At 42.6% G+C, this 13594-nt stretch overlaps 1 protein-coding gene across 2 annotated transcripts in view; it reads left to right on the forward strand.

The window, feature by feature from the left end:
• Positions 1-13594, forward strand: part of THAP4 (THAP domain containing 4) — a 48683-nt gene that overhangs the window by 22224 nt on the left and 12865 nt on the right. For both annotated transcript variants that reach the window (XM_048863560.1, XM_075132303.1), the window contains exons 3-5: positions 2393-2552; positions 5500-5609; positions 6916-7019. In XM_048863560.1, the coding sequence (XP_048719517.1) occupies positions 2393-2552; positions 5500-5609; positions 6916-7019 (374 nt within the window). The remainder of the gene's footprint in view (positions 1-2392; positions 2553-5499; positions 5610-6915; positions 7020-13594) is intronic.

Here is a 13594-nt window from a genome sequence, read left to right on the forward strand (position 1 = left end):
GGGCATATCCAGTTTTGGTCTTCCCTGATGTAATAGGGGTAATGTATCCCTTTTCTTACTCGCATCATCAGTACGAAATGCTTTGCCATTCACAGGGACCTGAAATGGTGTCAGTGCATCTCAATTAATTTCTTGGGGTGAGAGAGGTTGTTTTTTGTTTTTTTTACAGTGCATACCCTATTAAAATCACATTACACAATAAAAAGTGCACAATTGTTATTTACCAAAGCTGTTCCTCTCACAGTGACTCATTAAAGAAGGTGTCTTTGTGTCATGAGACAAAGGTTCCATATAAATGTAATAATGGAATAGAGCTATTCCCATCACAGAGCAGCTTTCTGGTCCATTTCTACTTTAGCCTGCGTGCCATAGTGTCTTAATTGGCTTTTACCCAGCCTGGGCCTTAAGCATAAGCAAAGCAACTCTTGGACTAACCCTTATTCCTGTCTAGCAGTGGGGAAACAATTCGCTGTGAGTTTCCAGCAGAGGGGAGGCAAATTATGGCCTCATTAGCCCCTTCCAAGAGTTTGTGCCCAAGTTTTGATTGGCCTCTTGCACATCCACAAGTTGGCCCTGATTATATCTTTGTCATTCTTCATCCAGACATGCATTACTGTATTTTTTGGTTTGGCTTGGAGCACCGAAAATGTTTGTGAGGTGGGTCTGTCAATCAGTTTCCTGATGAATGGGAATCATCAAGAAAGGGATAGATAATAAGACAGAAAATATCATATTGCCTCTATATAAATCCATGGTATGCCCACATCTTGAATACCACATGCAGATGTGGTCACCCCATCTCAAAAAAGATATATTGGAATTGGAAAATGTTCAGAAAAGGGCAACAAAAATTATTAGGGGTATAGAACGGCTTCTGTATGAGGAGAGATTAATAAGACTGGGACTTTTCAGCTTGGAAAAGAGGCAACTAAGGCGGGATGTGATAGAGGTCTATAAAATCATGAGTGGTATAGAGAAAGTAAATAAGGAAGTGTTATTTACTCCTCATAATATAAGAACAAGGGGCCACCAAATGAAATTAAAAGGTAGTAGGTTTAAAACAAACACAAGAAAGTATTTTTTCATGCAATGCACTGTCAACCTCTGGAACTCCTTGCCAGAGGGTGTTGTGATGGCAAATACTATAACAGGGTTCAAAAGGGAGCTAAATAGATTCATGGAAGATAGGTCCATCAATGGCTATTAGCCAGGATGGGCAGTAATGGTGTCCCTGGCCTTTGTTTGCCAGAAGCTGGGATTCGGTGACAGGGCATGGATCACTTGATGATAACCTGTCTGTTCATTCCCTTTGGGGCACCTGCCATTGGCCACTGTCAGAAGACAGGATACAGGGCTTGATGGATCTTTGGTCTGACCCAGTATGGCTGTTCTTATGTGCTTATGAATTTTTCTACACGGTATCCTGCTGTGGGTCAGTGGCTTAAATGGGATGCCTAGGTGAAATATTGTTGAACAGGGATATATCGGGTTGTTGAAAACAACAGTCATCTGTGTTTCATGTTTGCCATCCCTATGCTCTTTTAAATGGAATTCTAACCTTTTTAGGTTTTGTAAATAGCCTAGTTTGCAGTCCCATGTTTTGTATCAATGCTGTAACTTAACTTGGCAAGGGTGTGAAGGTACCACTCTTTCAAGCATTCTGGCAGAATATAGCTATACTATATTCAGGAGATCCTTTAACCACCTTCATTCTCCTCTATTAAATCCCCGTCCTCTTCCATGTATAGTTCATTGCTACATTCATGGTTGCTACTGTCTGTCCTCTCTTGTGACACTGCATTTAGACTAGCCACGAGAAGGGTCCCTAATGGCACTGCATCCTACTTCCTGACCCTTACTTATGCCAAACTTCTGAAAGTTGGATGACTGAAGTTGTGCACCTGATGTTGGGCAGATTGTTTTCTGAGGTGATGAATAGTCACATCTCCTCCATCTTAAGCCAGGAGGAGGTGCAGATACTCAGCACTTCTGAAAATCAGGCCATGTAATGAAGGTATCTAAATATGTTTTTGGTGCCTAACTTGCAGCCCTGAAGTTTCACAGTTTTCCCTTGAACATACACCTATTCTTTATCAACATTGATTGGGGAAGCCTGAGGTTGGTGAGCTCTACATGCAGTCACATGCTGTATTAACTGCAAGACCAAGAAGCAGATTTTAAGTCAGACTTGTTCTCCACAACAGTTGTCCTTTGTTCCCAGCTCCATTCATACTTTGAAGGTGCCACTGATCTAGCAAGAAGCAGTGATGATGTATCCTAACATCTGTGAGATGCTTTTCCATAAACTCTCCCACATTCTACACAGTTGACAGAGACCTCTTAAGCAGATCTCTGAGTCAAAAGTTCCTGATTCTTTCCTCCTTCTCAACAGAGACCCCCCAGCTAAACCCTGTGATTGAGCCTCTGTCCTGGATGCTGGGCACCTGGCTGTCAGACCCACCGGGAGATGGTGACTTCCCTACAATGAAGCCCTTTCAGTACCTGGAAGAGGTGCACATCTCTCACGTGGGGCAACCCATGCTGAACTTTTCGTAAGTCTAAAACTTAGTTTGTCATGGCAGTGCCTTTGGATTGAGTGTGCGTAAACCCCAACAGGTTTACTGGCTGCACATAAAAAAAAAAGTGGTATAGTAAAAATTATTCACCTGTCAGAAGAGAGGATATGATTGGATCTGACTGGGTGGCCTGATTTTTAGAGGTGCTGAGCAGTAACAACTCCATTGCAACATGTGCCCGGGTTACACACCTAAATCTGGCAACTGCTGTTCTTGATTAAACATTCATCTGCATTTCTGTTCACTTAAATGTTTACAAATCGCTACACACCTCAATGGGAATGCAGAAATAAGTGGGCAGGCCGGGGAGCATGATGATAATTTTAAGTGTGCACATGCTAGTGACCTGTTGCCAGAGGACCACAAGCAGTTAATAGAGCACATCCATGTGGTCCACAAAGTGCAAAGTTTTGAGAGCCACGCAGCAGAGGACTTGGGAGGTTGGGCAAGAGAGTGGTTCCATGAGAGAGATTTATTTGAGTGGTCCAAAGAATCATCATATTTTGAGTATCAGTAGGTTTTTAACTTTCTGGACACTTAAACCTGGTGTGTGTGTGTACGTGTATGTATATAGCCACAGATTTACACAGGCCTAAGGCACGAGACAGACAATATTCTTAATGCTGAGCTAGGCACTTTAATAAGATTATCCCTAGAGCTACTCTCTCTGCTTCACTGTAGAGCTTGTGCCTAGACCCAGACCCTTTCTGCTATAAATTTAAACAAACAATCCATGTGTCCTCACACAAGCAACTGTGAAGAGGCTGCTAAATCTGTCCATTTAAATCTTGGCAATCTGTCTATATTGTAGATAATGAAAAAAAATAGAGTGATTAAATGAAGTGCTTAGTAGGGCATATAGGGTAAAGAGCTAATTATTTAGCCATTTTGGACATGTAGGTTTAAGAAATTGTGTGCAAGAAAAAAAGAGATTTGGAGGAAGATAGATCTTTTAGCTAACATTTTAGTATTCATGTTAGTAAAAATAAGCTTTTTGCCTGCTACTCAGTTTTGCCTGCTACTCAGATTACAAAGGTTATTGCTCTGAATGCAGGAGAAAGAAATAATTACAAGTTCTTAACATAATGCAAAAGACGACACACATCTAGACTACATGCAGTTTTTATAGTAATATAAATAGGTTGGTTGGGGTATTGTTTTTTTTAACTGATATTATTATACTGGTATAACCCCTAGTGTGGATGCAGTTATACTGTGTCAAGATGCCCCTTACATGTATTGCTTTATTGCCCTTCACATACAGGAATAAGCTATACCAGTAGAAGCACATTCATACCATACCATTCCAACCCCTCATTTGCATAAATGAAAGGGGGGGGGGCTTCCTCTGAGCTGTTGCTAATTCTGCTCCAGGAATTCCCTACTCTGGCTGTCATCTACAGACACATCTCAGTAGTACTCCTCCCCAACTCCGACATGCACACTTACCATAAACCTATGGAATGCTTAAAACTGCATTCCACTAGGAGAATTGTACCTCTTTAACTATACTGGTATAGTTAAAGCAGTACAACTTTTCTGTCTAGATAAGGCCAAACAAGAGAGATAACATGTTCATAAACAAAGGAGATTATTGATCAGAGTGCAACTGCAAACACACAAAACTTTCCTTGTTTGTGTGCCTAGCTCTGCACACAATTCCTTATTTCTCATTACATTAAGAGTACTTAGATCATGTTAAGATATGTTGATAGTCTATTTCTTGGGCACCCCAGGCTGTATGTCTGTCATGAAATGATCTTGCATGCTTACTTATACTTATTACACATGTAAAATGTGTTCTTTGAATATTTCACGTTGATCGTCTTTTGTGATTAGTAGCTGTTGTGACAGTCTCTAGTGTGTAACTCTGCTGAGTGTTCATGGGTACGTTTTGTACTTATGCTGTTAACGTTTGGACTTCAACTAATGAAATGGAACACTTTGCAGGCCCTGGCGATAGTTTAGTTTTGAGAGGGGGGTCAGATTTCTGTGACCTAGTACGGTCTAAGCATTCCATAGGTTTGTGGTAAGTGTGCATGTCAGAGTTGGGGAGGAGTACTACTGAGATGTGTCTGTAGATGACAGCCAGAGTAGGGAATTCCTGGAGCAGAATTAGCAACAGCTCAGAGGAAGCCCCACCACCCCCTTTCATTTATGCAAATGAGGGGTTGGAAATGCCATCTAGTGACATGGGAAATAAGAAAGAAGCAGAAAAAGTATGCTCTGCTAGTCTGACAGTATTTAATTAATAATCAAAAGTGAAGGCAGACTCAGTGGTGCAGCTGCACTAATGCAATTTATTGTTGCACACAAGACCCAGAGTAGAACTGACCAGAATACATAATTGCAGGGGCTGATGGAGACCACATGTGTCTCCAAGTTGGTGTATTTGTACTTTGTGGAGAAGAGCAATGACTTAATGGCTCTTGCAGACTGATATTTGGAGGAGGCGACCAGCCAGCCAGCCTTGCAAACTGGAAGATAGATGATATAAGATCAGACATTTAATTGAGTAAGGAGGAGTATATAGGTGGCCCCCAATCAATGAAAGGGCGGAATTCCCAAAGATCCCTCTCAACAAGTCCTTGTATTGAGACAGATGAGCTGTGGAAAATTCCAAGCATTAGTATGAAAAGCAAAGTATCTCTGTAAATGTTAGCTAGGCATAACATGATGTATCTTATACAGGTTTAGAACTTCCAGTGCTGAAATGCTGCTTTACTGCTGTGTCAAGCACTGGTGCATCCATAGTGTGGAGATGTTTTTTGTATTCTTCTATTCATAATGTAGGTACAGCTGGTGACCACTCCATTGAATAAAGTATCATTCTCTCGGTGATGAGACTGGGCTGAACACCTTGCATTTTGCTATTCTTCCATGGCAGAAATATTGTAGTTTATGCATCCTGATTTCCCAACAGGTTTAATGCTTTCCATCCAGACACCAGGAAGCCAATGCACAGAGAATGTGGATTCATCCGCCTCAAACCTGACACTAACAAGGTGGCCTTCATCAGTGCCCAGAACACAGGTACTGGCCTGATACCCTACCAATTTGCACTATTGCTTTACATTTGGGTTCTGTGGGAGAGGGAAGAAGGACCAGCAGTCTCCTACATCTATGCTTCAGAACATTATTGGGCCTGTGTGAGGTTTTCATATAATCTGTTTTAATTGATAATCCGGCACCAGGAAGCAGTACTTCTACCTCTGATACGAATGAGCTCCTGCACTGTGAAACCTGTTGTGAGTGACAAGTTGCCAGTGATTCATATAGTTCTTTGGGAGAAGAACTAGGCCCCCAGCTTTCTCCAAGAGCGTCAGAGGACTCTAAACCAGGATACCACTCGAGTCCTATGCGAGGTTAGGGAGTGTCCTCTTTTTGAATAGAACAATAAGTTGGATGGGGATGAAGCTCCCCAAAATACCTTCCAATTTTCAAGCACAGCTTTATAAACAAAGGATGACTAGTAAAACTGAAAATCAAATACAGGTCTGGAGCCTTGAAGATAGCAGAAGGCAAGCAGCCTGCCAAGTTAAATGTAAGCTGTAACATTTCCATTCCCTTGATGGTGTCCTTCTCTCATCTATTACTCCCTACTTGAAACACAAGTGTTCTGGAAACTGTAGATCCCACTGTGGGTGTAGGAAGGCGCACACCATGATTCACAATTTTCTGTTTTGAGGATGCAACTCTTCCTATTGCAGCTGTCATGTTATTTGGCTAATTGCCAGGTGACTCCTTAGAGACTTTGGCAGGTCACATTTCTTTTTAAAAAGTTCTTACTTGTGTTAACAACACTCCAGGGGTCCACCTCATAGGGGTGCATCACAGAACTCAGAGCCCACTGTGGCTTTAAGCCACCTTTGCACCCTCTCTATCCTGGGCTGCTCAGGTGCCCCTAGCATAATTTAGACAGTCCTAATTTACAGTGGCCTTCCCAGGCTGCTTAAAGGGGACAGAGCTGGGGTGAGAACCTCACCCAAATTATTAGAAGTGAAAGAATTTTAAAATCCAGTCAACTTCTCAAATTGCATCTAAAACTACCTAGCAGTCTGCCTTTGAGCACTCTGCTAGCTCTCTACTGAACTGCACTTTCATGCTATTGATTCCACTGCTAGTAATGGCGTGGCATATCCTGGCAGGTGACAATATCATGTAGGCAGGGAGCACTAGGTTTGCCAGTTTGTCTTTCAAATTGTTAACTAAGCTGTTTGCACTGGTAGATACCAACAGGGAGAGCTGTGTACTCTTATACAGATCTACATGTGTGGTTGCACTATAATTAGCCTTTTGTAGCTTATAATGATGTTAATAATATCCCTTCTCGCTCCAGGTCTTGTGGAGGTGGAGGAAGGGGAAGTGAACGGACAGGAGCTGTCTATAGCTTCTCACTCTATAGCCAGGATCTCCTTTGCTAAGAAGCCCCATGTGGAGCAGGTGAGTGTCCTGGGGTATGACACAACCACTCAGTTAGCTGTGATGAATACCTGCCCAACATCGCATCACCCCAGAGACTGCCAGTTAAGGAGACACATTGAAAAACATCCTTTTAATCAAAACAAAAAAACTTCACACACAAACTTTAGGATGTTCACAGAAATACTTCAGTCTCTTTCCTCTCACATTTCCTCTGTAGTCTTCAGAGTGTATTTATTTTTTTCCATCCCTTTTAGGAATCCTTAAGGGGGACATTATCCCTAAACATCTCTTCAGGATACTTCCATGGTCCTGATTCTCATTTACACAAAGGCCCCTTTACACCTTTCTCTTGCTCTGGAAGTGTAAAGGGGCCTTGGGGTAAATGAGAATCAGGCCCTGTATGTTTGGGAATAAGAGAGAACCTATTACAAAGAGCCCAAACTAACCTGAAGGGTGCTATAAGGTTTAATCCAGTTGATTGTTGTGACGTGTGTTGAGATACATGGAGGGAAGAGGTTATAGAAATGCTAAGAGAATGAGGAGTACTTGTGGCACCTTAGAGACTAACAAATTTATTTGAGCATAAGCTTTCGTGGGCTAAAACCCACTTCATCAGATGCATGCAGTGGAAAATAAAGTAAGAAGATATATATATATACACACAGAGAACATGAAAAAATGGGTGTTGCCATACCCACTATAATGATCACTCTGAAAGCAATGCTAAGTTAATGATTTATTACATGCAGTGCCAGTGAAGCATAGGCTCTTCTGTAGCAGTGGCTGGGTACCTGTGGGGTACCCTTAAGCCCTTTCACCCTGAGAAAGAAAACAAAGGAAATTAGCTGTTGCCACCAGCTAATTAAACAGCATGTGCACAAACCTTTTAGGACACAAAATTCAATCCTGTTCTTAAAAAAGGTAAATTTTATTAAAAACAAAAAGAAAGAAATACATGTGAAAACTCAGCCTATTGCTAGATTTAAAAAACGCACTTACAAAAATTAAGCATCAAGAATAACCTTTTTGAGGTCCAGATTAAAGGTTACAAGCAAAACAAAAGCATTTGGGGTTAGCACAGAGAAGTCCACAAGCCATAAAGAAATAAAAATAAATAAACCTAATTGCATCTTCCTAGACATTTTCTGATCTACTTACATATCTGGGGGTTTCAAATTAGTAGTTTTTAGGTATGATTTAGATGATTTTTCATACCTGGCCCCAAGCTTCTTTCAGTATAGTTTCAGCCCTGTCTTTGCTTTTCTCCGAGAACAACAGACAGACAGACAAAGGGGAAGTTTTTTTCCCAATTTTAAAAATACTTCTTCAGTATAGTGCCCAAGCTCTGTTGGTGTCTATCTTCACTGCAGAGTTCCCCAGACTCTTACTCCAGGGTTGGCCCTAACCCCCTTCCCATCTACACATACAACCCTCTCATTCAACTTTAGTGGTGCTTTCACTCCAGGCTAGCTGGCCTGGCGGGGTGGGGAAGGGTATGGGTTAGAGTGCAGGTTCAACTTGGCCTAGTAATCCACCACTTTGCAGTGCAGACACAAGCTAAATTACTTGTGCCCTCTTAGTTCTCCAGTGCTTTGCTTCTGAGTGTCCGGGGGAAACTGTGAGAAAGGCAAGTTCTCCCACAATTCACTGGGAAAGAATCATAGAGCAGCTCAGCTCACTGCAGCACAAAGAACCAAGAGATATGCCCCCAGAAGTCCTAGCCACAGCACCAGTGAGGACCCAGTAACGGGGGTCTGGCTTTGCAGTGTGGCTGCTCACAACCAGGCTTGGCTAACCTGAGTTTGGATCATTGGTATAACAGTGCAGAGAAGATATACCCAAAGCATGAGAGCAGAGCAGAAACTGACTAGGGAACAAAGCCCAAACCACTGAGATCTTGTATGTCATAGGCCAGGCACTACGGCAAGGAGGCTTGGAACTGCCAGAATGTTAGCTGGCCTTGCTGTGTGAGGAAGCAGGAGATATGGTACTGTGACTTGGGCTTCGCTGTGAGGAAACTCTCTGCCAGAGCCCTAAAGCTGGAGTTAATAGGACACTGCTGTGAGGAAGCCTACACTGCTGGAGTTAGTGCTGGCATATTGAGGGCACAGCATGAGTCCTAACTGCTGTTTGTGAAGTCGCAGTTGCAGAGTAACAGCAAGAAGCAAACCTAAAAACTGTCCCCCCCAAAAATAAAAAGGTACCAATCCAGTCTTGCATGTATTTTACCGAGAGATATTGACTATTAAAGTTTAATTACTTCAGTATCTAAAATGTTTGAGATTGGATGTAGCTTAGGGTGACCAGATGTCCCAATTTTATAGGGACAGTCCCAATATTTGGGACTTTATTTTATATAGGTGCCTATTTCCCACCACCCCCTGTCCCAATTTTTCACTCTTGCTGTCTGGTCACTCTAATGTAGATAGAGAAAAATGGTGTTAAGTACTGATAATACTCGCTGATCTCCTCTGACTACAGAAAACACAGTGCTATTTTATTCTGGACTTTAAGGCTCAAGCCTGCAGCCTGGCTTTAACTGATCTCACTTTAGTGCCAGCATAAAGATTGCACTGGCAGATAACTGTGGGCCAAAATTTGCACAGACACAGTTTGGGTCCTAAGTGTGTGTGGTCTGATTTGCATACACAAAATTGTACCCATAATTGTTTGGACCTGCAAAAATGGAGACCAGTGTCTGAAAGACTGGTCTTGGCTATCACGTCAAATTAAAAGGGTTAGAGGAGTTTTTAAAACTAAGGGCTGGGAGAAAGCTGACAGGTTTGGAGGAGCACACAGTTCAGACAGACACATCCCTTAGGGGATGATTTATTAAAGGGGATACTGAATAGCCTAGTAAAGAGGAGAGGATAGAAGTTGATAAAGTACAGGTAGGAGCAGACGAGAGAGAGTCAAATGAAAGAGTCCCATTCAATGACATCACATGAAGGCAGACAAACTAAATATTGACAAATTTTATAAGTGCTTGTATACAAATGAGCAAAGTCTAAATACTAAGATGGGTGAATTTGAGTGCTTGGTATTGTGACAGGGTCGGGCCAGATGGCTACAGGAGAGTGACAGAAGGCAGATATATTAGCCCCAGGTTAAGTAGGTCCCTTTTCCCTGGGTAAGGTAACAGGGAAGTTTCCAGAACAATCAGGAACCTTCTGGAAACAATTAAGACAGACAGGCTGATTAGAACACCTGCAGCCAATCAAGAAGCTGCTAGAATCAAGGCAGGCTAATCAGGGCACCTGGGTTTAAAAAGGAGCTCACTTCAGTTTGTGGTGCGCATGTGAGGGGCTGGGAGCAAGAGGCACTAGGAGCTCAGAGTGAGAATGCGGACTGTTGGAGTACAAGCATTATCAGATGCCAGGAGGAAGGTCCTATGGTGAGAATAAAGAAGGTGTTGGGAGGAGGCCATGGGGAAGTAGCCCAGGGAGTTGTAGCTGTCGCACAGCTGTTCCAGGAGGCTCTCTAGACAGCTGCATTCCACAGGGCCCTGGGCTGGAACCCAGAGTAGAGGGCCGGCCCGGGTTCCCCCCAAACCTCCCAACTTCTGGTCAGACACAGGAGGAGTCGACCTGGACTGTGGGTTCAGAAAAACGGCCAAGCTGAGGGCTGCTGTGAAGGCGAGCAAATCTGCCAACAAGCGCCAGAGCCACCAAGGTAGAGGAGGAACTTTGTCACAGTATTAAATGAGAATATTGAGAATAGTAGGTGCCACAGAAACTTGGAACAGTGATAAGCAATGGGACACGGTAATACCAGAATACTCTGTCATTTCTATATATTTTGTAAGTCATGCTGTCAGGGGAGTATGAAAGAAAGCAAAGACAAACATAGTAAAAATCTTAAATGAATCAAACAGTACCATAGAAACTCTATGGATAGAAATTCCATGCTATAAGAGTATAGCAGTAGAAATATACTACTGACCACCTGTCCAAGATGGTGACCGTGACTGGGAAAAGCTCAGGCTGACTAGAGAGGGTACAAAAAAAGAAAACCCAACAACAATTTCTAGAAACTATTAATGACTGCTTCATGGATCAGGTAGTCCTGGAACCCATAAGGGGAGAGGCAATTCTTGATTTAGTCCTCCAAGGATCTGGTTTAAGAGAGAAATATAGCAGAACCGCTGAGTAATAGCAACCATAATGTAATTAAATTTAACATCATTGCAGGGGGGAAATACCAAAGAAACCCACCACATAAGGAAGTACTTCTTCACACAATGCACAGTCATCCTGTGGAACTTGTTGCCAGAGGATGTTGTGAAGGCCAGAAGTATAGCTGGGTTCAAAAAAGAATTACATAAGTTCATGGTGGATAGTTCCATCAATGGTTAGTAACCAAGATGGCCAGGGACACAACCCTATGCTCTGAGTGTACCTAGACCTCTAACTGCTACAAGATGGGGCTGGATGACTAGGGATGGATTGCTCAAAAATTGTCCGTGTTCTGTTCACTCCCTCTGTAATATCTGGCATTAGCCACTGTTGGATGACATACTGGGCTAGGGAGACAATTGGTCTGACCCAGTATAGCCATTCTTATGAATTATCTCACCGGTGTAGATATTCTTCAAGAGCTGCTGGCATCTTTCTAGTTATGATTTCTTTATTCTTAGTGATTTATTGAGCTCTTACAAAATTTTAAAATAAAATGGGTAGAACTACTCAATCGCTGCTGCTGGCTGAAATATTGTCAGGAGAGGGGGAAAAATTAGCATACAGCTGAATAAAATAAGTGTCTGTCTTCATTCCCTAAAGTTTGTACAACTCTGCCAAGGGATAGGAATTCCAGAAGTGAGGGCCCTCTACTAAGAGAGTTCACAAGAGTTCAGTCCCAAGCTCTGAAAGTTAAAATCAGCTGAAAGGCTCTTATTGAAGTGTTGAGGTCTAAGGCAAAAGGTGGTTCCTCAGGTAGTTGGCTCCCAGACCATTCAGAGTTTTAAAATGATCACCAACACCTTGCCTTTCACCTGGAAAGGAATAGAAGCCCAGTGCAAAGACAAGGGTGAGCATTGTGTTCTTTTGGCTGTTTATTCCACTTGAGAGGCTGGCGGCTAAATTCTGTACCAGCTGAAGCTTCTGTTATAGGAGTGGTCCTAAGTAGAGCTCATTATGTAGTTTCACGGAAAGCTGACTAAGGCATAGATGACTGTTACTAGGTCTGTATTAGAGAGGAGCAGTTGCAGTTTCCTAGCTAGATACAAAGGATAAAAGGCACTGCAGTCCTTGTGACCAGGTTTGTCTCTGTAGCACTCCCTTGTGGCCTATCAGGGCACAACTCTCCCAGCCCTGGGCCTCCTCTGGTAGGTTGCTGTCTCTTCAAAGGTTTGATGTAGCTGTGCTTTGGCAAGACCCCCACCCTTCTGTTCAGGGCTTGTTTGCAAGCAGTCAGTACTTTTGCTGGTCCCTCAGGGTCTGGTCATCCTTTCTACCGGGAGGCTTGTCCAACTGGCAAGCTAGCCCAGTCTCTGGGCTGCAACCAGGTGTCTCTCATATCAGGAGAAGGAGAGCACTACACTCCTTCCTACTCTGCCCTGAATGGGCCTAGGTCTTCTCCTTTTAACTTCCTTCTCCATGCCTGATACCTGTTGCAGGTGTAGTAGTGTGGGAACAATTGGGTCCACAGGATCTCATTAACCCTCTCATTGCCATTGTGGGGACTGTCTGCTCTATCACTGTCACCTTTGCAGAGAACCGTGGGGTAGCAATAGTCCCAAATCTGTGAGCCATTTCGGTGAGGACATTCATCCTCAGTTGACAGCATAGATCTTACTCCTGCTTATTCCTCCAAATGCTTCTTCTAGCTTGGAAGCATCACTTATGTAGAGTGAATCACTTTCAACATTTCAGTCCCCACCAACTTGGTCAGTCACTCGGGGAGCGATGACCACTGTAGTAACTGTGTTGAAAAGGAGACATACAGCTGAATCATCAGCACTTCAATGACTCCACAATTCTAAAGGTTGTACAGGTCTCAGTCCTGACAAATGTTCTGTTTAATAACAGTGTTGCTGCTTTTGATTAGTAGAGCCTTCTTAGTTCACCTACTACTGTCACTTATTTCTCATCTGAAATCTATATACTTTGACATCAAAACCCTTTTGACAGTCACTAATTGTGAGGTCACAAATGATTGCATTAGGACTTCAGGTGCGAAAAAAGTGGCTGGGGAAGCCAGAAATAGCAAAGATTCTGGTTCTTTACCTTTTGTATTTCTCATTTACGTGAACCATGAACAGAATTAGTCAAACTTTCCATAGGGCATCATCAGCAAGTCAATAATCTATCTGGGCCACCAATGAACATTTTATATCTGAGAGTCACACCAAATGGGGAGGAGAATGATATTTACAGGTTTTTTTAAAAGCTAAAAAACACATTTTCAACCGTTAAGATTTCAAAGTGATTCCTGAACTGTCAAAAGAGGTAGGGCCAAAGCTGAAAAAGAAAACATTTATATTCTCCTCAGAGTGTCTGTGGAAAAGATTGATTTCTAAATATTTTTACTTTTTTTAAAAGCTGTTCGTTAAAACCTACGTACAAAATCTTGACACTCCTGTACGTGGAGAACAG

This window comes from Caretta caretta, chromosome 9, assembly GCF_965140235.1.
Source record: "Caretta caretta isolate rCarCar2 chromosome 9, rCarCar1.hap1, whole genome shotgun sequence".
Lineage (NCBI taxonomy): Eukaryota > Metazoa > Chordata > Testudines > Cheloniidae > Caretta > Caretta caretta.